The sequence below is a fragment of the Nymphalis io genome, chromosome Z (genome assembly GCF_905147045.1).
Source record: "Nymphalis io chromosome Z, ilAglIoxx1.1, whole genome shotgun sequence".
NCBI lineage: Eukaryota > Metazoa > Arthropoda > Insecta > Lepidoptera > Nymphalidae > Nymphalis > Nymphalis io.
The window spans coordinates 13,066,292-13,093,175 of NC_065918.1; the positions used below are offsets into that span (position 1 = coordinate 13,066,292).

Sequence of the window (26,884 nt, forward strand, 5' to 3'; positions counted from 1 at the left end):
TACTGTAGCCGAGAGCACTGACCCCTGGGGAACACAGGCATTAGAGCCATTTGATCCGACGAGTGGCCATCAATCACCACTCGTAACGATCAGTTCCTCAGGAAGTCTCCACGCACAAAGGCTACCAGGCAGGCCATATGCAGGAAGCTTGCTGATAAGGCTATCACGTCAAACCTTGTCAAAGGCCTTCGAGATATCTAAAGAAACAACAAGTGCCTCCCCGTGTTTCTCGATGGCCTCACTCCAGGTGTGTGTGACGTACACCAGAAGCTCACAAGTGGACCGATTTCGGCAAAATCCGTACTGTCGGTCACTGAGAAGGTCGTTGGCTTCCACGTACGTCAGGAGCCTAGTATTAAGGACAGGTTCTATTGTCTTGCACAGAATGGACGTAACCGAGACGGCACGGGCTGCACGTTAGCAAGCTCACGAGACTTAGACACTTGACCAGTCTTAAGAGAGCGGCGAAACAGACGCGTCAGGATAGGAGACAGTTCAGGCGCACAGTTCCTCAGGACAATTGCTGGAATGCCATCAGGTCCGCAACAATATAGACGAATCATATCGAAAATACTGTTATTAACTTATTACATTGTATTTTATTCGTACTATAATTAAATTCAATATTCGCTATCAACGATCATAGCAAGAGGTACAGTCCCGGTTGCAACGTATAAGTTTTAAAATAGCAATTTCTGTTTACAATTCATCTCGTTCAAAGTTTATTCTACGCTGAGAAAAATATGTCGTTTTTCGATGAAATTCTAACGTTTCCATATCGTTAACCTGCAGCTTTTATTATTTTATTAGACTTTACTGCAGTAAAGTCTAATAAAATGTAAAGTTACTCATCAACACTTTAATAATAAAAATTACTGTCTACTGTCAAGCTGAACTTAAAAGCAAATAGACTGTTAGTTTTTTATAACCAATTTTATATACCAATCAAAACCAATAAACAAAAACGAAATATTGAATATAAATTTTACGGCAAAGACAAGTCTTTGACGCAACACAATGTATAAATATATACTTTGAATCTGGTTTACATCATTTATTATGTATGCCGCCGTCCGACGCCATTTTAAGGATTAGCCGGTTCATCCTGAACGAAAATAGCTCGGTCAAAACGTATTAGACTTGATGTCAGTGTTTCCTAGGATATTATTAAAAATCTTACTATGAATATAGACATTTCAGAGATGCATCAAAGACTAATTAGGTCTTATTTATAATGAGATCGAGCTCGCATTCTCTGTACCATAGACATTAACATCGACTGCAGTTTCAACGAACAATATTTGCATCTCGATTTATTTTATACTTATTTATAACATGATACTTGCATACAACGGCATGTCGACTTTTATTACAATCAACGTGAGAGAATTTTCGTAAAAACCAAGTGAGATAATATTTCGGAAATGAGTTTTTTGGTATTAATATGTAGTTAGTATATAAAACAAAAATTATTATTTAACAATTGAAGTGATATACAAATATAGTAGTACTACAAACTATTTTTATACAGTCGGTCCACACTACGAAAATATGGACCTAAGTTATTTATGTATGTACACACAAACCGCATTAAAAATTGCAAATTTAAGATGACCATTGATGACTCGTAACTGAGCCCCCATCGCACCGCTGTCCGCCACAATAAAATTATTTTTGTTGCGATATAGACAAATATTTTCTAAATTAAACCCCTAATGATAGTAGACACTTTTTTATATATATAAAAACACCATATCAGTTAAAAAATCTTCGCAAATAATTAATTTTTTTTACCAAAACTTAAAATATAAAACCGGATACTGTAAGTGAGATTTATCCGTGCAGTGACGGAGAAAGAATACATTTCACTGCCCCTCTCTTTCCCATGGGTGTCGTAAGAGGCGACTAAGGGATATCTGAGCGACCATCTGCTCATCTGGTGGTAGGATGCTAACATCCGCCTGGCTTGTTACCACCGAACGCATGGTGAAAAACTCGTGAAGTGGCTTGCAGCCGCGTTTCGAGGTCAGCCAGCGTACAGCCAGAGCCCGAGCGAGTATTGCCGCGATGGGTGTTGGTCCAATTGGAGACGGCTGTTGAACCAATGCCGGGGGAAACTGTATTGACCTGCCGGACAAGGAGACCCGAAGAAACGGCTGTTCCGCTGGCCGCCCGTGGCATAGTACAGGGGCCCGAGCGTGCCTAACCAGCTCGTGAGGCTGCCCCACCAGGCCACGCATAATCTCGGGGTGGACCGTCGTGCCGGTTGGTGACCGGTAGGTGGGGTCCCGGCGGCCACTTCCGGGGGGGTTCGGGGGCCCTTCCGTCCGGCGGGTCAGTGTATTTTTCCTTTTGGCAACCACTTGGGGAAACACGCCTCCACGCTTTGCCCATCCCTATCGTGGCAATACATCGCTCGCTTCACGTCTCTTTTCCATTTTATTTTTCCCAAATGGCGCAACAAAACAGAAATAACGGTCGTACAGCGGTGCACACCCCCACCATACCCTCGCTGTTTGAGGTCGAGTTCTCTAACATCCGAGGACTCCACACTAACCTCAACGCTGTCCACCACCATCTCGAGACAGCACGGCCAGCAATGTTGTTTCTCACGGAGACACAAATACTCCGTCCTGCCGATACCAGCTACCTTAATTATCCCGGCTACACGCTTGAAGAATCCTTCAAAGCGAAAGCCGGAGTATGCTTGTTCGTCAGGACGGATGTTTGCTGTCACCGACTGCGCTGCTTGGAGGACCCCTCCTTCTCCATGTTGGTGGTACGTGTGGACCTGGTTCGTTAGAGCCGAGTCTACGTGTGCCTCTACAGATCCCACAATGGTGACTTGGAGACAAGCCGATTATTTGACCATCTTAGTCGGGTGGCAGATGCTGCGCAAGAGCAATTTCCTAACGCGGAATTGGTGTTTTTGGGGGATTTTAATGCTCACCACGAATCCTGGTTGAAATCCCTCAAAACTGACCATGCTGGAAGGACTGCTCATGCTTTTGCTCTCACACATGACTTGACCCAACTGGTTGATCAGCCCACCAGGATCCCAGACATTGATGGGCAAGCACCTTCTCTACTGGACCTTCTGCTGACTTCTCACCCGGTGGAATATCAGGTTGTGGTTCAGGCTCCTCTTGGCTCTTCGGATCACAGCCTTATTTCTACCAGAGTGCCACAGGCCAAGCTGCCGCCACTAGCGGTATGCAAACGTCGCGTTTGGCACTATAAGTCGGCGGATTGGGACGGTATGCGCGATTACTATGCGTCAGTCCCTTGGAAGGAACGTTGCTTCAGTGGGAATGACCCGACAGTTAGTGCCGCTGCTGTTGCTGGCGAGATCATGCTGGAAATGGAATACTACATTCCTAGCTCAGATCTCATCAGTAGGAGTACGCGTAACCGTTGGTTCACTCGTGAATGTGCCGATGCTGTATCATCTAAGCAGGCGGCATATCGCAAGTGGATCAACGGCTGCATTAGCGGGGCATCTAACATTGACTCACTGAAAGCAAACTATAATAAAAATTCCAAGTCCTGTAGAAAGGCATACACGAGAGCGGATGCACAGCGCATTGTACAGATTGGTCATGACCTTGTTTCGCATCCTAGGGGCTCCCGTAGCTTCTGGCGTCTGACCAAGTCTGTGCAAAACAATTTCTGCCAACCTTCACTGCCACCGCTCAGAAATCCGGACGGATCGCTAGCTCACAGTCCGCAAGAGCAAGCTGATCTCCTGGCTAAACTCTTTGCCGACAATTCCGTCATCGATGATTGTAGTGCACTGCCACCTACAGTACCTGCATGTGGCCATACGATGCCTGACATTAAAATCAGGCAACGTGATGTGCGTGCGGAGCTGCAATCACTTGATGTACGGAAAGCTAGCGGTCCCGATGGAATACCAGCCATAGTGCTGAAGAAGTGCGCAGCGGAGCTGTCTCCTGTGTTAACGCGCCTGTTCCAACTTTCTCTCTCTTCGGGAAGTGTGCCGGAGGCTTGGAGAAGAGCTAATGTGCAAGCGGTTCCCAAAAAAGGGAATCGGTCTGACCCGGCAAATTATCGGCCAATAGCTATCACCTCAGTACTTTGTAAGGTGATGGAACGGATTTTAAACAACCAATTGATCCATTACCTAGAAGATCACTCTTTACTTAATGATCGTCAATCATGAAGTCCAAGGGGTTTCGACCAAAACGGTCCACAGGTGATCTTCTAGCGTACGTAACGCACCTCTGGGGTGAAGCTATCGACAAGCATGGAGAATCGTTGGCTGTCAGCCTCGATATCTCCAAGGCTTTCGACAGGGTCTGGCACAGAAGTCTTCTCTCCAAGCTGCCGGCATATGGTCTGCCTGCTCAGCTATGCACCTGGATTGCCAGCTTCCTACACAAGCGTAGCCTTCGTGTTTTAGTTGATGGTTGCGCTTCACAATTCTATGTAGTGAATGCTGGGGTCCCCCAGGGATCTGTGCTTTCTCCCACACTCTTTCTTTTGCATATCAATGATATGCTCTCTCTTGGGAACATACATTGCTATGCAGACGATAGTACAGTGCATGGTGGATACCACGGACGCGCAGTGGCTGGGCGAGCGGAAATTGAGGAGAGGCGGAAGAATCTTGTCATTGAACTCGATAAGACGTTAGAGCTCATCGCCAAATGGGGCTCTGATAATCTTGTTGAGTTTAATGCCAAGAAAACACAGGTATGCGCTCTCACGGCGAAAAAGTCAACATTTTCCCCTCTTCCCTCCCTCAGTGGTACTCCGCTGGTGATGCAAAGCAAAATCGCCATGCTGGGGATTGACGTTCGCTGCGACCTTAGTCCAAGGGATTACATCGAGGCTGTCATAAAAACAGCTTCATGGAAACTCGGAGTTCTGAACAAGGTGCGGCGCTTTTTCACGCCACAACAACTGTGCCTGCTGTACAAAACACAGGTACGGTCTTGCGTGGAATATTGCTCGCACCTTTGGGATGGCTCCGCTAAGTACCTACTTGAGGCCTTCGATCGGTTGCAGCGACGTGCCGTACGCATTATTGGCGACGTAAAGGTCACAAACACCCTTGAACCTTTACAATTGCGTCGTGAGATAGCAGCACTGAGCGCTTTCTATCGACTGTATCACGGCGAGTGCTCTGAGGAATTATTCTCTCTAATTCCTGCTTCCCCCTTCCTTCTTAAGTCCACGCGAGCTGGTTCTCGATGTCACCGCCTAACTGTGACATCAATTCCATCGCGAACAAAGAAATTTGGCAACTCCTTTCTTTGTCGCACTTCCAAAAAATGGAATTCCTTACCAGCTCACGTGTTCCCCTCCTCTTACAACCCGGGTTCCTTCAAACGAGGCGTGAAGAGGCATCTTGCGGGCCGGCAAGGCGAAGGCGGCTAGTGCAGAACGTTTTTCCCGTCTGTACTGGCCGTCGTCGCGTTTGGACTCTACTACCACTTACCAACAGGTGGAGTAGAGTCATTTGCCCTCCCGGCGAATATATAAAAAAAAAAAAAGTTATTCTTATAAAACAGATTTGGACTTTTATTTAGAATTTTTCATGAGGAATAATTCAGCCATACGTTATTTTCTTGTAACCTTAACACGCAGTGCACGCCGAAGAAGCTTTCAAGATATATGGCTTTCCTATCTTAGTGGACCAATATGATCATGAATTTAGCTAATTCGTCTACATAAAAACTCTTATATCCATCTGAAAAATAAGACTTTTCAAGCAGTCAATTTTTTTTCAAACTTCGTGCCATGGTTCTCGAATTTTTTTTCCTTGTTGTATAAACAAACTTATAAAATTTGCGTTTTGTATATTTAACGTTTGTATAGATATAAATAGTATATATGCCATAAAATAAAATCAAAAAATAAGAAACCTAGATTCAGCCTAACTATCTAATATAAACCTAATATAATAACCAATAAAATGAAATAACTTAAAGGTAAAACGCTGTAAACGCCGTGAAGCGAAAAGTATTTGGTGGAATGTAATTTACTGTAATATCTCCTAAATTATTCATTCGAATGGTATAGTGTCAGTTTAAGACAATTTAAATCAATATTAAATCGCTATGGTTACTAACATATTTACCTGAATAAGGATTAAAAATGAATTCAAGGAAATGTCTTTGCAAATAACCGCATTTTATGATCTTATTTGTAATAGAGAATGATGATGCCAAAATATTAACAAATTATATATGTAACCTCAATCCATTTGAATGCCCTTTCTATTAGTAAAAACCGTATCAAAATCCGTTTTGTAATTTAGATGGAGTTAGAGGAGATACAGAACGTGGAATATATCGACTTTGTTTTATACTATTTATTATAGATAAATATAGAAAAAGATATTATTTATTTCAATCAATCAATCAATCAATCAACAGCCAATCGTTGTCCACTGCTGAACATAGGCCTCTCCCAAGGTGCGCCAAAGCTCCGTCCTCCGCCTTCCGCATCCAGTTGGTGCCCGCCACCTTCTTAAGGTCGTCGGTCCACCTGGCTGGAGGGCGCCCTACGCTGCGCTTGCCGATTCGCGGTCTCCACTCTAGGACTCGTCTGCTCCAACGGCCATCGGTCCTACGACATACGTGACCAGCCCACTGCCACTTCAGCCTGCTAATTTTGCAAGCTATGTCGGTGACTCCGGTTCTTTTCCGGATAATCTCATTTCTGATCTTATCCTTCAAAGATACTCCGAGCATAGCTCGCTCCATAGCACGCTGAGCGACTTTGAATTTGTGGACTAGTCCCGCAGTTAGTGTCCACGTTTCGGCACCGTATGTCATGGCAGGTAAGACGCATTGGTTGAAGACTTTCGTCTTCAAACATTGCGGTATAGACGACTTGAGGACTTGACGAAGGTTGCCAAATGCTGCCCATCCCAAGCGAATTCTTCGATCGGCTTCCTTCTCGAAGTTGTTCCTACAGACTTGTATTATCTGTCCTAGGTAGGTATATTCACTAATAACTTCGAGAGGTTTCCCCTCGACGTATATCGGTCCCGGCACTACATGCCTATTGAACATGACCTTGGTCTTGTCCAAGTTCATACCGAGACCGACACACCGGGAAGACTCGCCTAGGCTACGCAGCATTTCGGTGAGTTGTTCCAGCGACTCTGCTATGATGACGATATCGTCGGCAAATCGAATTAAATTATTTATTTATATATATATATAAATAATTATAGATATTCTTATACTATGTTAAATAAGAGAAAGATCAAACAGATTTCAGTTTGTTTTGTTTTAGAAAGACAATATGATTTAATGGTCTACCTTAAAAAAAGTTGTTGCTTTAGCTCATAGACATCTGCGCTACGACAAGCAGCAAACCACTTATATCACCGTCAATAATCGTAACATATCCCTAGTGCATTGTGACTCCCATCCTTTAAATTACAATACAGCAATACAATTTGATATTTTAAAAAATATAACTGAACAAAGCCACCAATAAAGCTGTAGATGCATTTAATAGTTAAATGTTTAAGTATGAAACTGACAAGGTCACCTGATGGCATTATAAGAAATATTAACTATCCCTTACATCGCAAATGGACCACTAACCTTGAGATGTAATGTCCCTCGCGCGCCTGCAGTTACACCGACTCTCTCACCCTCACTCAGTATTGCTGATTGGCGGTAGAATATATGATGAATGGGTGGTACCCAGACGGACTTGCACAAAGCCATACAAGCCAAGACGCCAAATAAAATCAAATTTATGAAAACAAAAGCATTCATATACAATTTTGAAGGATGAAAATTTGTTCAATTGGCATAATTTCCGGGGTAAATGTGCTCTATGGATGGAACAAGTTTGGTCTTCCTATTGAAACTAAGTTTTGAGTAGCCGCGGCTGAGGTTTTAGTTCTCGCTTTCATAATGTAATAAATGGTTGAAGTAAGCAAGTCTATCCTGAGCTAATTTGATTTAGTCGTAACACGCTTTGAATCAAATAGTTTCGTCTGACATAATCCTAAATTCGGCATTTGAAAGGTAAATTTTAGTTTAGTTTGTCAAATAATTCAACGGCTTTAGAATTTATTTAGAATGTTATCTTTTGTTTTTTAACTCGACTTTCATAACAATGAAGTTTGTTAACAATATAACAAATTAATCTCAAATAGTTAAGATTAATATATTTAAGACGTTGGGATACGTAGAAGCAAAGTAAAGCTCAAGCAACCATAATTTCGTATGCTTGTTTTATTTTTTAAGGGAATATGATGTGAACCGTTGGTAATATGTGCAAGATACAAAAATTAAAAAGATTTTTTAATTTATTTCGCTAGGCTTCTAAAAGTACAATCGATTCATTTTACAAGATTATATTAAATGTAAAGCTACCATCGGTTTGGAATTCAGATCGGAAATCAGGCAAAATAAATAGTTATTTCTCTTTTCCAACAAATACATTAACATGTTAACAAAATCATATTTATATATGTCGTGCCAAAAAGTCAACAAATTCGAACTCCATACCATTTTATCAACTGTAACTCGTAATACTTGGTTGAACTTAATTATTGTATGCTTATAATATGTATTTCCTGGACAAAGGGATTTTATTTGTAATTGTGAAACCATGTCAATGATTTCATGTGATGAGCGGACAGACAAGCACGTAGCGATAGAAGTATTTTCTACTATTTTTTTAAATATATTATTCGCATAGTCCGATGTGATTGTCAAAGTTTCGTTACTTCCAAATATTGAAATATAATATGATGGATTACATATATATAAACATAAAAATTTTGCGATCGTTATTCTTTTTTAGAGGGTTTGATTGAATATGAACGAAAATATTTTTCACCTCGTATTTATCGAGTATGAATCCCTGAAATAGCGTTACATTGAAATACCGTTTTGTGCGAATAAAATAAATATTTCCAATACGTTCCGTTATGCTCCAATGACCAGCTTTACACAATTCTACGTGACTTTAGACACGTCGTAGTTTGCATTTTCATATTTTCCTGTCTTAAACAATTTTTTAATTTAAAAACGACGTATTCTAGCTGATGACGTATTACAGCTATATAAAGAAGGATGGCAAGTTTACTTTTTAAAATCTAAATGGAATCTACAGTATATAGTAGATTATATTGGAGAAACTTAAATGATATTAAATAGCACAAAGCATGTTTTTTCTAATATACACATATTATATTAAAGCAAAAGAGTACTGACTGATTACGACATCTCAAAAACTTTTTGAAATTAACTTGAAATTTAGCAAAGTTACTCCTTTCGCGACTAGACTCTTTGAAATTTCAACTTCAACGGAGGAAAATGGCAGAGGTTACTTTGATAGAATTTCACCCGTACGGAGTCGGGACGAACAGCCAGTATTTAATGAATTCGATGAAATCAAATATATATTTTTATACTATACAATAATTACTGAAGGTAATTTACATCACATGTGTGTCGTGTTTTATGTTACTGAGTTCACTGACATGAAATTTATTTATTCAGGTTTGTTGATTCGATTTTAAAACATGAATGCTTTGAAATGTACCAAAAATTCGCGTACGGAATAATTTAGTAGTTCACAAAACGCAAACCCTTGTTATATAGTGTACAACGTGAAAGCTATCGACCATCGTTGTGATATATAATATACGAAGGTTTAAGTGTTTATTGTATTAATTATATAATTATATACAATCAGACAAACACTGTAATCGCATCGCAGCATGCGCATAATAGAAATAATATACGACGAACATTTCACAAATTAAATTTAATCTTAATTTCTCGCAAACGCAATTTCAAAATGAAAAGTGTTAAGCAAACGGAACCTCAATTTCATTCGAAATGACTAGTCTAATGATATCTCACACGTTTGAGTGCGCGAAAAAATTCACCCTCACGTTTCAATAAGGGAACTTAAAAAGATTTTCCTTTGCCTTTTAATATCACGGACGGTTCTATTCGAAGCATCAACTTGCAAATTTCATGCACGTACCTCCAGTCCAGAACAGCGACTGACAAATAGATATATGGATATACTGACATAATTAAATTTACACTACGCTTCAAATGTTAAATATTTACGAGGTTGTCAATCAATGTTCACTTACACTTTCGAGCGAATTAAATCAATAGCAATAATGTACTATTAATATTATACAGTAATACAGTAACAGCCTGTTAATGTCCCACTGCTGGGCTAAGGCCTCCTCTCCCTTTTGAGGAGAAGGTTTTGGAGCTTATTCCACCACGCTGCTCCAATGCGGGTTGGTAGAATTCACATGTGGCAGAATTTCAATGAAATTAGACACATGCAGGTTTCCTCACGATGTTTTCCTTCACCGTTAAGCACGAGACGAATTATAAACACAAATTAAGCACATGAAAATTCAGAGGTGCTTGCCCGGGTTTGAACCCACGATCATCGGTTAAGATTCACGCGTTCTTACCACTAGGCCATCTCGGCTTACTAGGCCATCTCGGCTTAATATTAATTAATATTATACCACAATGTATTTTTATCATCTTGGCTTCGTAAAAACGTTTTTCGTTTTAAAACTTAATACGTTGAGTCCAGAATCAGTTTCCGGTATCAGTTTCAATTAAGGCTTTTATACGTATAGAGGATTTTGTACGTAATCCTTAAACATAAATGAGACGACTGAAGCTCTACGTGGAACGTTCATATAAAATATGTTGCAATCATTGTTGCTAAAAAAAACGCGTTGAAAAATTTATCGAAATCAAATATGGTCCGATCGACTTCGTGGAATTTGAGTTATGTTCAATGGGAACATTAACATGAAAGCAGAATCGTTTCGCCGATACATACTTGGCGAGTGTTACACGAAATTGAAATGAATAGATCGAAGTACGGTTAAACGTGGCCCGTATTTTGTCGTACCTAACATTGATGGTATTTGAACATACAAAGTAGGAATTGCACTAATGTACGCTGCTTAATTACGCTCCATTTACAGTTCGGTAAACCGATACGAAAACAAACCGTCAACGTCATTCTATTTCGGGGATTTGTGGTCAATTTTGTATTCACCGTTAAATGAATAAGTGTCTCGCCTATTGATGATCGTGAGACAACGCCAATAGAGCGCTTTATGGTCATCATTCAGTGGTAATTGTAAAAAACACAAACTATACATACTGTATAATTGAAAGAACATGACATGAAAAATAAACGGGAAAATGGACTCGCGCACTGAGGGTTCCACACCACAAAACACTAAAAGATTTACCAGGTTATTTTAAGATTTAGACTTTTCAAAGGTTTTCCTTTAATTTGTTCGTAAAATTCAATTTCATTATTATTATTTTTTTTAAACAACATATTTACGGTTTACGGACATTTTTCTTTACTCGTGCTACAGGATATTGCTTCAAATCAAATTTCATGATTCCAGGTCAACGGGAAATACCCTATAAGTTTTGATTCCCGTTGCGAATGTATGGGAAATGCGACGTAAACGGACATATCTTTTGGTTGCCTAGACTTAAAGGGTTGATTTTTTCACACCACCAAGGGGCGGTCCCTTGGTGGTGTGAACTTGAGACCTCAGTATTTGTTATTAATTTCAAATTTTGTACCTCTACGCGTTCGGACGGACTGATTGACGGACAGATCTTAAAAGGGGATATTTTTTCCTTTGGAGGTACGGAACCCTAAAACCGTCTAAGACCTTGCCTTGAGTAAGAAATGATTAAAAATTCTTAAGAAAATCTATTGCAATCAAAAGTTTTTCACTTCTTTTAAGTTTTCTTTAATTAGCGAATCTTCCGGGAGTGAGATTATTTATATTTTTTCTTATTGCAAGAAATGCTTTAAGATTCGACTGCTTTTAACAATATTCATGGTTTATTTTATTTTTTGCAAAAACAAGGATATGTGGTATGAATTGATATCAAACCCCTAATTAACGTAATAATTAAAAGATTCGTTATCCTATTTACACATTCGCCTTTGACATAGGACATATTTTATTCTACATAATGAAGTAGCCCTTTGACGCCATTGGACACGACACGACCTAATTGATGTTTACCCCGGAAGGCCTCGGACAACGCGTTAGGCCGGCGACACAAGTGGCTATTGCCAACTCCTGATAATAAAATCGAAAAATCGATAGCCTATTGGAAGGGATATTATTATCGAAGCCATTGTCTAACTAGTACGTCTTTAAAGGATTACGGTGCTAAGATGTCTAAGATGGTCGCTTGACGCAATTAAATATAGAGACAGCCTTTAAGTGTCCCACTGTTAGACAAAGACCGCCTCTCCCCATGATAAAAAAGGATTGGACATGCTCCTATAATACCGGTTTGTAGTTAAACAATTGGCAGAATTTTATCCAACACATGCAGACATGATTCGTCGCTATGTTTTTCTTCACCGCAGAGCACGAAATAAATTATTAACACAAATTAAGCAAATTATAAGTCAATGGTGCTTGCTCGGATTTGAAAACGCAATATTCGGTTAAGTTTTACATGTTCTAGACACTCAGCCATAACGACAGAGAATGAATTTATAAGAAGTACATAAACACGGCATGATCTTAATGATTATAACTATTTACGTAATTGGAACGCCGTTTTAATTAAAATTCGTGTTTGCTGCTAAGCCTTTTATTAAAAAACGCGTACACGGTATTGCCTCTAGTTAGGTACTATCCGCTCACCAGATATTCTACCGACGCCGGTAATGAGGCGCCAGTGTGCCTAATTACATGCACAAGAGAGGTATGGTCTTAACTATTAAGCTTATAAATGCTGCATATTACTTCAGTTAATGATTTTACATGTTACAAAAATATATTTTTTGAATGAATTTGTTCTGTCAATAATTTGTTACATGTATTTATGTAATAATATTTTTCAAATAAGTCGAATATATCAAAGTATGAACGTATTTTGTTTTTAGTTAAAGATAGCACAGAAAGTGACGTCGCTCACTAAAAAAATTCTAATAGTAGATGTTTTTTAATTTGAGTATGTTAGAGGTTGCCCACTAAATGTAATAGCGACTTTTAATCTTTTTGGCAAGCGTTGCCGTCATCTTGATTAAATGCTTGTTTGCAAATATTAACGACAAACTGTTTTTGCTTCGTACGATATATATAATTAAAAAAAAAATTGTTTTAATTTTATATTCATTTGTATTATATAAACTTTTACTTTTTAATATAACATTTATTTATTTATTTATTAGGGAAACATACAGCATATCGTATATTACAACTTAATATAATAATCATATTTTAACACTTATGCCAGTTAAGTTTCCACTACTGTTTTAACAGGGAAGTGGACTAATTTTGATGTTACATAAACATATATTACAATATAAATTAATGGTTTGTCAAATACCCTTTTGAGATTTATAAAAAAGTGGTAATCAAACTTAGAGAGCATAAAAAATTCTACAAATTCTATATCAAACTTTTTTCCGCAAAATGAATAGTTAATGAGATACGTCGCGCTGAATTCTGAAACCGCTACGCATACGCAAAGGGAACGGAGACGAAAAATTTCTCAAAAAAAAAAACATAAACGCAAAACACTGTATTCTTATAAACATAGTAAAATTACATATAATAAATGTAGAGATTTTAGCATTAAGTTGGATAAATTAACCTACATCTTTCTTAGGATACTGAAATTACCAATAATAATACAATTATACACATAATAAATGTGAACGTAACAGCCAGTTAATATTCCATGGCTGGGCAAAGACATCCATCATACAGCTCCAATGCGGGTTTACTCACGATGTTTTTCATTACCGTCAACACGAGAAGAATTATAAAAACAAATTAAACACATGAATACTCGGTACATTAAGCGGCAAATTTCACCTGTACAAAGAATACATTATGGTGCAATTCTCTTAGAACCACCATACTGTACCAGGTTTAAAGTCGGCTCGAATTTCATCAAAACAGTAGAATAAAGTTGGCCTAATAATGCAATGAATAGCGTATACCAACTCGCTAGAGATGGTTTTGTGATCACAAAACCATCTCTAGCGCCACCAAATCACCTAAAAGTTATTTATTTTCAAATGCAAAAAAAAAACAATGGAAAAAATTGATAGAAGTTTTGAAAGAATGGGTTCAAATTGAAGGTGACGTGTGCTTATATCGCGCTACCTCAGACGATATTGATGATGACGAAACGCATAATAGATATTTTGAAGATTGAAAATAATGAAAGACTCGAAGAAGACAAATAAATTGAATGACATTAAACTATTAATAAATAAACATTTAATAACTTTATTAGCAATGAAGTCACACATATTTATTTATCTGCTAACGAAAACAGGATGTTATATTTTAATATTATTTATTTTACAATTCCGTTGAACGACTAATACCATTAAAAAGACTCGTCTTATTATAAATAAGTATTTTGAGTACGTGTAACGTGAGAGTGACTTTCATTGCGTTTAAAACGGCATCCAATTAATTGGCAAACTGTTTGCGTAACATCCCAGACGGATTGGAATCTTATCAAATATCCCTAGTATTATCAATTTACTGGCAGAGCAAATACTTTAACACAAGCGAATGCTTATCATAAACACGAGTGAAGCAAATAAAATGACTTTAACGAGAAACGGTGGGAAAAAGGAGAAATTTAGCCATGTCCAGACCACAGTTGGGCCATCGGCTCGTTAAAACAAGACAAAAATGTAAAAGTGCAAGCGTTGCGGACGGAACTTTGCAGGCGCATTTCTTTGCGCCGGATTGGGCTGTGCGAAATTGGATGTAAAGTTAATTAAACCTTTTACGTTCTACAAATCCATACAATGAAAAAGGCTTAGTTTGCAAAGTTATAGATAAATTCAATTGTTTTTTGTTTGAACCAAGCTCCGGTTACATTCTTTATATAACGGACGGAAATAAACGTCACATAGCGACTCTTGAGCTATTATTGATTGTGCAGCACATGGATTTTAATGGTCTTCACTTTAGTAATTTACTTTACCTTAGTTAAAGTGTTATCAATTATAAAAAGGATGTTTTACGTTGAAGTTGAGAATCATTAAATTAAATACTTTCTCGCGTTTCCTTTGTAAAAGAAACTAATTTCAATATACAATTTTTAGAAAAGGCTATTATGTTAAAGTCTAAAGTGATATTCCAATAAATGGAGAATAATCAGCCTTCTTAGGAAACTGTAAAGGTTCTTTGTTTGTAATAGAGTTACCACTACTGTCTTCTGCGGTGTGACATGAATCTTGTTACAAACTGCAACTAGAACTCGCCATATAATGTGATTTATCACATCAGTTCAGTTACTAGACTTGAACTATATCATTTAAATTATGAATAAATAATGGTTTTAAATAAAAAAATTTATTTCTAAAAATAATTTCAATCATCACTCACCCTGATCGTGTTCTATCCTGACGTGTCTCAGGCCGTTGAGCTTGAAGGTGAGCGTGAAGATGTAGTGGTCGTCACTGCTGTCCCGAACTATGAATGACCCATCAGGCTCGTTAGACAGTATCTTCTCCGCAGCCTCCACCGAAATCGGTCCCCAATACCATCCATACTAAAAGAAAAAATCCCTGTTAGTATATTTATTATTGAAAAAAATACGGACCGCGATGCTATGCATAGGGAATAAAGCCATTAGGGAATACGCGACTTTACAGATTGACTGAACTTTTGTTATAATTTGCAATTCATTAGCCCGTCTGTTTGAAAACTGGAGTTACCGTAAACCGTTTTGATTAAAATAGAGTCGCTCTACATTACTATACGTACGTGAATGAAACTAAAGGTCAAACATATATTTTTTTATCGTTGTAAAACAAACACAATTGATCCGTTAACTTATTGGATACGCAAACGCTTTTTCACTTTTGTTTGTTTACGTTATTGATTAAAAAATATCGCGTTAGTCGATTGTTTGTAGTTTAGATTTTTTTTTTATAGAAAAGGAAGGCGGACGAGCATATGGACCACCTGATGGTAAGTGGTCACCAACGCCTTTAGACATTGGCATTGTAAGAAATGTCAACCATCGCTTACATATCCGATGCGCCACCAACCTTGGGAACTAAGATTTTATGTCCCTTGTGCCTGTAATTACACTGGCTCACTCAGCCTTCAAACCGGAACACAACAATGCCAAGTACTGCTGTTTTACGGTAGAATATCTGATGAGTGGCTGGTACCTATCCAGACAAGCTTGCACAAAGCCCTACCACCAGTAAAATTCAAAACATTCAGCTATTTACAATTTTAGTAATAGCTATTTTCATTAATAATGCGACCGAAGCTCTAATTGAGGGATTGCGTATCATACTACTAATTTGTTAATTACGTTAGGTTCAGAATGCTATTGAGCGGATCTCTCAATCTATAGTTTATTTTTTATTGAATTTTAGTTCATTCTTTATTTTAGAGCTGAATAAAGTGACGTATAAGCTTGCGAAATTCCAGGCATAACAAATAATTCAGATATGAACTGAACAAAGTTCGCCTATAAGGTTTGTTAGCGATGCCCTTCAATCCGATTATATCGGATGAAAGTGGATCACATTGATATTCTTCTGTACTGTCGATCTTTTGGGGTTTTTACGCTTTATTGGCTTAAATTTTTAGGCCGCCGTTAAGACAATTTTTAAAATTTGCAAACAGTTTAGATTTGTAATGAGATACGTACATGTCAACTGCGACGATTGGTCGAATGAATTATGTTATTTATGTTGAGGATTATAGAGCATTCATTGACTTTGGACTATTAAACGTACAATAGATTAGTTGATAATGTGTAATACTTACATCCTTAACTCTCTGGATCGAGGTAGCAAAGTCCATAATTGTGTCCTCTTCGTTGGCCGAGCGACGGGAATTCGATGGGTGCGGAGACTGCGGCAACGGCGGAAGGGCTCTACGAACAGCCGCCGGGGGAGATTCCCTTCCGATTCTCTCCACACTGTCACTGTCACTCGACTTCCGCCACCGAAATAGATTGCAGAAACTTTGCTTTAAGTTCATTGATAGCATCCGAACCGGAGACATCTTCACTTTCAAACCCTGATTCCCCTTTTTCCCCTTATCTTTGTTCTCTTCTATAATACTACAATCCTTTGGAATATTTTCCTTATGCTTCTTATTTTTGGAATTCATACTCAATGTATTTTTATTCGCTTTCTTATGATTATTGTTCGTTTCCCCCGTTCTAGATATATCGTTGCTCTCTTTTAGAAATACGGCTGTGCCAGTATCTTTGTTGCCGTGGCGCATATGAATACCGACGTTGGTTATTATTGTGTTGCTTTTCTTATTAATCGTATTTCGACACTCAGAATCGCTGGAACTTGAGTACAATGTATGGAGGTACTTCCTCATCTCACGTAAAGTCAAATGGAGCGAGTCGGTATCCGAATCGGTGACGTTCTTCTTGCAAGACGAACTGGGCAAGCTATGCCTTTTAGTTTTGGTGTCTCTGTGTCTCGTTTCCTTGGACTTGTAGCCTCTGTCTGGCGCGACGCTATTAACACTTGTGCTCTGAGAACAACTCTTCCCACGCCTTCTATTATTCCTCTGCGGCTTTTTCCCCTTGCCTCTTACATTACTGTGACTAGGCCGAACCATATCAATGGGAACCGCATATATATCACTGTCGAAGGGGACATTGTACATGTCAGTTATGTCGGAAGTTTTCGCAGACAACGTGTCGTGCGATATAGCCTGCGTAATGAAGCTGGAGTCGTCCGCTTGAAACTGGGTGACGAGGGAATTATGACTACTGGAAAGTCGTGAAGAAAGAGAATTCCTAGAGGAGGGTCTATTAATTCGACACGGACTGAGATGTAAAAGTCTCGGACTCGCGAATCGGTGATTAAGACACTGCCTGCGTTCGTAAAGCGACTCGGGTTTTAATTTCCTCGGATACAGCGGCGACGCGTGGCTAGTGGTCATTGCAACTTCTAAGCTCGATGATTTTGATTTATTAATATTGTTCGTAAAAACAACTGATGGAGGCACGCACACAGCCAAACATTTAATAGGTGAGCCCACAAAAGCGGGTATACAATCTATACTTGTATCCGGATTATCCTGAAACAATATATTCATCTTTATCTTGTTTATTTTTACTTTAAAATTCAGTTATAAAACTTCCACTATTACTGAGCTAACAATATTACATTTTTTGCGATCACGGACTGATGAAAAATAAGTAATCAGAAATAAGTAATCAGATATCGGCAAATAAAACCTTTTAAACAAACCTATAAAATCAATTAAAGCTGTCTTTTATCTCCGAAATATTATGTAGTATATACAATCACGATAAAAAAAATATTTATATCAATAAACTTCAGAAAATAAAAATTAATTTAAAAAAAGTTCTTTAAACTATTTTAAATATTTAAGAAAGTACGTTACCTACCTGAAACTCAGGAGGGGGTTCGATGGCAGTGACGATGACTTTACCAGGCCCTTTCTTCACTGTATTAAAAAAATCACCGCACATGCGTTCCGAAGCGTCCGTTGACTCGCAGAGCGACAACGACCGCTCATCGAAATCGCTCTCTTGCAACTGCATATCAAAGAGCATCGATGTATATGCGCTGAGTTAAATAGCCAACTATATCGTCGGGAACGGCTATAATCAAGAGCTGTCGTTCCGGGAAACTCGAATGTCCTTACACGACGGCAACTTTTGCACCACTGACGGATTATTGTATTACTATTATTATATCGTACCACGTTTTAACAGACCGAATATTTCGTGGATGCTACGGATTCATTATTTGCGACTAATATTGTGTTTTTCGGGACAACACTTTATTAATTTAGTAACGATTTATTAATATTTATACAAAATGCATATTTAATGTTGCGAAATCGAATTAACTGGCGCCAAGGCAATTACGAAAACTTTTTAATTCGATCAGTTTTAGTTTAAAATTCGATTTTATTAAAGAAAATATACCTATATTTGTAATCGAATATTGAGAGTAAGATCGATTGTGTTTACTAATCAGTAACGTCAGATTATTGATATTGGAGATGCTGTGGGCATTTCGTAAGCCAATTAACACCAATATTACAAATGCTCTGCCAACTGTGTGACCTGGGATGTTGCGTATCTCTTGTTAAGGGCAAGTGATTCAGATTAATTAATCTGAATCACTTGCCCTTAACAGCGAAATATAACAATACAAGTATTATTGCTTGGCGATTTCGGTTGGCAAGTCTACAACTATTTTTCTGTCAGAAATGAAGCTTCTGCAGATTATTTTAAATTACAATTTTAATATTACTTAAGGACACAAACAATATATGTTCATAATGATCTAAAATATTAAAACGGATCACATATATAAACCAAACCAAAAGCAATTTATAAATAATTCAAAAAAAAAAAAACAATGCCCGAGACCAATTGTGTTTGGTTTGTGGAACCATAACAGACTATAAGTGCACATTATGAGGTTGAATTTTAATTTAGTTAAAACATTTAAAGCATTTCATTAAATGTAAATAAAATCTATTTACAGCATGTTTATTTATATATAGGGATTATGATTCACATTAAAGTATGCCCTTTCGCTATTGACAACATGAAGTTAATTATGATAATAGCGGCTTTGTATGTAAGTACATGCAAACTTAAATTTACTATTTAGTGTTAAAATATATTAGATGAATTACAATTGCTAGTCATCCCATCACCAAATAGCATTGCAGTATTAGCTAATACAACGCATAAAACTGGCATTTGCACATAAAAATTTCGCTGTAGCAAGCATCTATTATAAAAAAACTTAATACATACATTAACATATGCTTTGTTAATTAAATACAATGGAAAAAATTAAAGCTAGGTTTTAAAGTAAATATAAAATAATGAAATAAAAATAAGATCTTCAATTTGTTTATTTAGTTTTTTGTTAATAGTATAAGTATCAAGTATTAGAATGTATATTGTAAATTTTAATTGTATATGCACAAAATATCAATGAAGAAATCTATTATTAAATTTTCGTAGATATTAGTTCAGACAATATATTAAGGCATTATATTTGATGATATGTATGATGATATGTATGATAATATTTAACTTCTTATTATTTTTAAGTATTATTATTAAATATGAAAATTATTTACAAATTATATGTTGAATGAAGTGTTTATCTGTGGATTGATAACTTGGTGCATTATTAATAGATTTAATGGGACAGTCACATTGCAGCAGAAATTGTGAAAAGTTTACCTGTATTTATAGCTGTACAAATTCTCAGAGGCAAATTTGCTGAAATTTAAATGAATTTTATTGTATAGAATACTAGGCAATTTTTTTTTAATATTAAATAAAGTACCTATGTTATTAAAGACATGCCTTATTCCGTATAACGATATATCGCAATTAAAATATATTCAATCATGCTAACCCCTTTTTTTAACGATTTTAAATAAAAAACTTAATATATTATAAATTCTTTACGCAAATTATAACTTTTTACTATTAGAATAATAGATCAATGTAAATTATGAGACTACAGATCGATTGGCACTTATTGTTGTTGTTTCAAACTTTTGCGTCCTGTCCATGTGAGTTTATTTATAACCTAAACATGAATGTAAACAATATTGTAAAACTGCAACATACTGTAAATAAAGTTATGAAAGTTGTAAAAACGAAAACGTAAACACTTCTGCTACCTTGATAATAATGATCTTTGTACTAAAATTACGCAAAAACTTTTTAAATCGCTAAGAAGTAGCTAAAGTAAGAAATTTATTATAATATATATAATGACGCATTAGAGATAAACTTACCTCGGATGCAATATGATGCCATCCACTCGCGGAATCACTAGAAAACGAGCCACTTGTAATCAGCAGACCACTGTCTTCGCTCAGCGGAGGCGCCTCGGAGTGAGTAGAAAACGAAGGCGGCGACTCCATCTCCTCAAAGTCACTCAACTTGTAAAAAAGTTTGTTGGGAACATAAAATGAACATAAATCTTATAAATTCCATAAAATTAAGAAAACTATAATTTTTTTTTATTACAACATTCAACACTAAAGGTACATCTAAAAATGACTAATGCTCTCTATCTCTTTCACTCCTTGTCGCCGTCGCCATGGTGCTTAACTTTTTTAATTGTAAGGATTCTTGTCTTTTCAGTGTCTTTTATTTCAATAAATATAATTTTAATAATTTATATATATCTAACTATAATTTTACTCTGTGAATTTAATTTCCGTTACACACACACACACATATTTGTGATACCCTGTTTGCATTATGTCTATTATCATCATTAAAGAATAGTTAAATGATTTTAAAAATATTATATATACGTATGGTTTAATATAACTATAAATATTAAACAATGTATATGTTACTTTTTTAATTTATTTGTATCTTAGTAAATAAGATTTGTAAATATTTAAACCATATATTCATACCAACAGTAAGTGATCTTTGATTCCGTCAAAAAATTGGCCTTTATCATTTATTTAACGAAAATTTAATCTATATATAAAAATATATGTATAACTACAAATGCATTTCATTACCTATTTAAAATCCCTATTCTTTTACTTTCTACTGACTGACAACTGACAATATGACAGTTCATAACGTTCGGATCAAAATGAAGGTCACGTCCATGTTGCCTAGCCGAGCTGATCCCGAAGCTTAATACGAGTATAATATACGCGCCCGAATAAAAACGAACACGATCCGACAACTCACGGAAACAGTCGAAACTGAAAATGCGGAGCTCTTCTATTGTCTGAAATTCGTTGAAATCGAAACTGAATTTTCGTAATTCGTTTCATCTTCACCATTTGTCTATCGAACCCGCTTACAAAGAGTATTTCTTACGGCAGTTGCTTTTATATAATTTACGAAGTTAATCTACTTTTCTTTTGTAACAATTTGGTCAGTAGTGAAATACAAATCTATCAATGTCTACTTTTAATGGCAGTCTGGCTGAATAATCTCCATCTATAGTATTTTTTTTACTTTCAAAGAATTTCCTAAACCAAAGAATATGGTAGAACATTAAGCAGTTAGTATAACATAATTATGTGGCATATAAATATGGTTGTCAAATATCGATACATTCAGACTTATTTATTCAAAATAACTCCAGCAAACAAGAATTATATTTTATGGATTTACAAAGTCTATAATAATATTATAAATGCGAAAGTAAATCTATCCCTCTGTTACGCTTTCAAGTCAATGGCAGAAGCTACTTTTTTATAACAAACTCTCCTCCCAACACCAACATCTCCCCCATATCTACAAGCGGACAAAAATATCTTATTTCGATTGTTTAATTTAATAATAACCAGAGTTCACGTTATTTAACGAATTTAATGCCAAATTAACAGATTTTGAGAAAACTAGCGCCAAACTTATATGAACCCTAACCTAACTTATCTGTTAGTAGTATAGTTACTCAAAAGAAAATCATTGTTGGCGCTGTTTATATTACAAAGGTTTATCTCAATCGATCTCAACCGATTACCAGTACAGTAACAGTAACAGCCAGTTAATGTCCCACTGCTGGGCTAAGGCCTCCTCTCCCTTTTGAGGAGAAGGTTTGGAGCTTATTCCACCACGCTGCTCCAATGCGGGTTGGTGGAATACACTTGTGGCAGAATTTCGATGAAATTAGACACATGCAGGTTTCCTCACGATGTTTTCCTTCACCGAAAAACACGAGATGAATTATAAACAGAAATTAAGCACATGAAAATTCAAAGGTGCTTGCCCGGGTTTGAACCCACGATCATCGGTTAAGATTCACGCGTTCGAACCACTGGGCCATCTCGGCTTTTTTTACCAGATTACCAGTACTCTCATACAATAATAACAAAACAATATTTGTTGTTTCATCGAAAACAGATGTAAAAAAAAAATGTAGCCATAGAATCGAACACACGCAGTTAATAAGTAATTACAAATAAGAACATGGGCCCTATTGCTAGGTAACAAATATTATTAGATCCTTACATATGAAACTGGCGTTTTGTACGGGAGGAATATAAAGTCATTTTTTTTTGTAAAATATATTTAATTAATCAAAGTATACACCGTTGTTATCTATGCACTTTTGCCATCTCATAGGTAATTCATTGATCCCTTTATTAAAAAAACCATGGAGGTGAGAATCAATAAACTCTCTGAAGGCGGTTAGGACTGCCGCATCGGAGTTGAATTTTTTTCCTTGTTAGAAGTTGTTCGAATTCTGGAAAAAATGGTAATCTGTTGGAGCAGGGTCCGGGGAGCATGGTGGATGTCGCAGACATTCCAATTGTAGCTCATCTAACTTAGTGGTTATTTGTTGTGCAGTGTGTGGTCTTGCGTTGTCGTAAAGCAGCAGTGGCCTAGAGCGATAGACCAATCTCGATTGTTTAGCAGCTAGTTCTTCCTTCATGGTTTGCAGTTGCTGACAATAAATATCTGCCGTAATCGTTTGGCCTGATTTTAGAAAGCTGTATTGAACGATACCGGCGCTAGTCCACCAAACACTCACAAGTTAATTTTTTTTTATTCAATTTTCGTTTAGGGCAGGATTTGGCTGGGTCTCCAGGGTTCAGCCATTGCGACGAGCGCTTCCGAATATCGTACAGTATCCACCTTTCATTACAAGTAATGATTCGATTTAAAATCCCTTCACTATTGTGTCGGTTGAGCAAAGTAAGACAGCAGTCGACGCGTGTTTGCAAGTTCGATTCATTCAATTCATGAGGTACCCATCGTTCAAGTTTTTTTACTTTCTCTGAAGTGCTTTGTGATGGATCTGCTTCCACATTAGCCTTTGCCTCCGCACGTATACTGGGTTGGTTTTAAAGGTCGAAATTTCCAGGACAAAAACGTTGAAACCATAAACGTACCATGCGTTCTTTGGTGAAACCAGCGCCGTACACATAATTAATTCTTTGAGCTGTTTCTGCAGCACTGGTGCCACGGTAAAACTCGTACTTGTTAATATACCGATATTTCATGATTTTTATTGTGCGGTAAAAAGCGACGCCAAAGAAAAAAATAATGAGGAAAAAACAAATGAATGACTGTTTTCAAAACTCAAATGTACCTAAATGAATTTATAAATTTGAATTTGGAATTCTTAACCAAAGAGGAGATATTTCAGATCAAAGTGGTGGTGGTGGTATATATATATATATATATATATATATATATATATATATATACATATTTAAATAAGGTTTCCTACGAAAAAAGCAATAATGTAACCCAAGAAATCATTTTTTTCCTATAAAAGTCATTACTTGGCATGCGTTGCGAAAGCTATGGATCATGCCTTTAATTGTGCATTTTGATACTTTGCTGGAATTATTAAACTATTTTATTTTATAAAAAAGTAACATAAGAAATAATATAAACAACAAGCTTACAAGTGTCACTGCTTGCAGAATTCAAATGGAATTAAGTTTTGCTTATTGCATAAAATAATTATATTTGATTCAGAATAATAATATAAATTATAACAGATTTTATTTTGAGTATTGTCACAGTAAGTTTAATATTTAAACATCAAATGTCATTAAAAGTTTCAATCAAAAAAGTCTACTATAAATTAAGTATTATTAGCTTAATAAATAATTGTCTTATATTTTCCAATAACTTTTAGAATATAAATTGGTGTGTTTAAAAATATTTATAAATATAAAATATAAACTTTTAAACGACAAATAAAAACAAAAAAATCAATATTTGACAGCTATTGCCAATAAATATGTACGGTCAACTATGTAACCACAATTCTGTACACGTAAATATCATTTAAACTCTTCTTTTTTGTCTACGTTGATTTACTCGTGTTTTCATCGCATATTTATGATGAAAAGTCGAGAAACAGAAACTGCAGTAAGTGTAAATAATGAAAACATAAAAAAGTAGTTAATAAAGCATATAACTTAATACAAGAATTAAAATATTACATACATTCAATAGACATATGATTCGAGTGTTCTCTATTCACATGCAAATGCATATTTTAAGACACATTTAAGTTGAAAATTTTCGTAAAGAACTTCGTTCTTGATCTGAGTCTCCCGACCGCACAATTTTTATAATGCCGATGTCTGTGAGTGGTGAAATATTGTAATAAAAAAAAAATAACGGGTCACTTTTTCAAGAGGTCTGTCTCATAATGTGGGACGAATGTACGATGAGCCACTACTCATACATAGAAGCCATAAAAATAACTTAATAATAAATAAAAGCATGAAAAAATACGCAGGGCGTATATGCTTTACGCATATATATTATTATATGCTCTTAGTACTTTAATAATAATAATGACCTGCGGACCGATATCAGCCATGGTGGGCAATCTCAAGAGAGGTTAGCCAACTGAGCAGTACATATTATATTGCACAAGTATGTGCGTAAGCACAAGTGTTCTCTCCATTACCTAACTCTCATAATCCGATGGGACGGCAATCCGACACGACCGGAAAAAGTTCAGGCGCAAGACCAACGGCATTTCGTGCTTTCCGAGGCACGGGAGTGTATACCCTTCCAACTTCCAGACTTCGGGTTGCTAATGAGAATTTTAGAAAAAAAAATCCAATAACTTTTAATAATAAATTCTGGTCAAATAGGCCCGACCTGGAATTTGAACCCAGGGCTTCAGGGTCTGCGGCCTTATATCTAGCCTCTAAGCCAACGAGGCAGTCACTTAGGACTTTACTGTATGGGCGAATAAATCGATTGGCAAATGTTTATACATAATTGATTAAAAAATGCACGGGATAAAATGTATGTATGTATAGTTAAATAAACAAAGAATAATAATAACTATATATTTTTTTATAAATTCCTACTTCCCCCTTCCTTCTTAAGTCCATGCGAGCTGGTTCTCGATGTCACCGCCTAACTGTGACATCAATTCCATCGCGCATAAAGAAATTTGGCAACTCCTTTCTTTGTCGCACTACCAAAAAATGGAATTCCTTACCAGCTCACGTGTTCCCCTCCTCTTACAACCCGGGTTCCTTCAAACGAGGCGTAAAGAGGCATCTTGCGGGCCGGCAAGGCGGGGACGGCTAGTACAGAACATTCTTCCCGACTATACTGGCCGACGTCGCGTTTCTACTCTACTACCACTTACCATCAGGTGGAGTAGAGTCATTTGCCATCCCGGGGCATATAAAAAAATATATATAATATAAATAGAACATTCCTGGAGCAAAGTACCTCTTCCGTTCTATATCAACTACATTCCGAACCTGTCGTAGCTTTACATTGAATTCAAACCAGAAATGGTTTTAATCAAAAGTACGAGATCCGAGTCATCCGAGTAAAGCCGAGATGGCCCAGTGGTAAGAACGCGTGATTCTTAACCGATGAACGTGTGTTAAAACCCGGGCAAGCACCTCTGAATTTTCATTTGCTTAATTTCTCTTTATAATTCATCTCATGCTTTTCGGTGAAGGAAAACATCATGAGGAAACTTGCATGTGTCTAATTTCACCGAAATTCTGCCACATGTTATTCCACCGACTCGCATTGGAGCAGCGTGGTGGAATAAGCTCCAAGCCTTCTCCTCAAAAAGGGAGAAGAGGCTTTAGCCCAGCAGTGGTACATTTACTGGCGGTTACTGTAATACACCGTACTTGAATAAGTTTATTTTGATTTTATTATGACTTTGACCTTAAGTTCTTAAGTATATACTTCATACAGTGACTCAAGAGACGGTTGCTAACGTTATATGCATTAACATTTGCTTTTTAAATAAATGATTTAGTTGGAACAGCTGTGAGCCTACTTAGACTCTCGCCGAGGGTTGGAGATGGATGGCAGCTTGGGTTGATAAAATTTTGAATGCATCAACGAGGCCA

General features: G+C 36.8%; 1 protein-coding gene across 2 annotated transcripts in view; it reads right to left on the reverse strand.

Annotated features, from left to right (window-relative positions):
- LOC126780483 (uncharacterized) overlaps positions 1 to 21,076 on the reverse strand; it is a 50,292-nt gene extending 29,216 nt beyond the window's left edge. Inside the window, exons 1-5 of one of the 2 annotated variants that reach the window (XM_050505011.1) lie at positions 20,831 to 21,076; positions 20,265 to 20,303; positions 18,435 to 18,584; positions 16,820 to 18,100; positions 15,416 to 15,581 (exon numbers count right to left, since the gene is read on the reverse strand). In XM_050505011.1, the coding sequence (XP_050360968.1) occupies positions 15,416 to 15,581; positions 16,820 to 18,100; positions 18,435 to 18,518 (1,531 nt within the window). In that variant the 5' untranslated portion in view covers positions 18,519 to 18,584; positions 20,265 to 20,303; positions 20,831 to 21,076. The remainder of the gene's footprint in view (positions 1 to 15,415; positions 15,582 to 16,819; positions 18,101 to 18,434; positions 18,585 to 20,264; positions 20,304 to 20,830) is intronic. The other variant, XM_050505010.1, reaches the window with a different exon arrangement.
- Between the last annotated feature and the right edge of the window lie 5,808 nt (positions 21,077 to 26,884).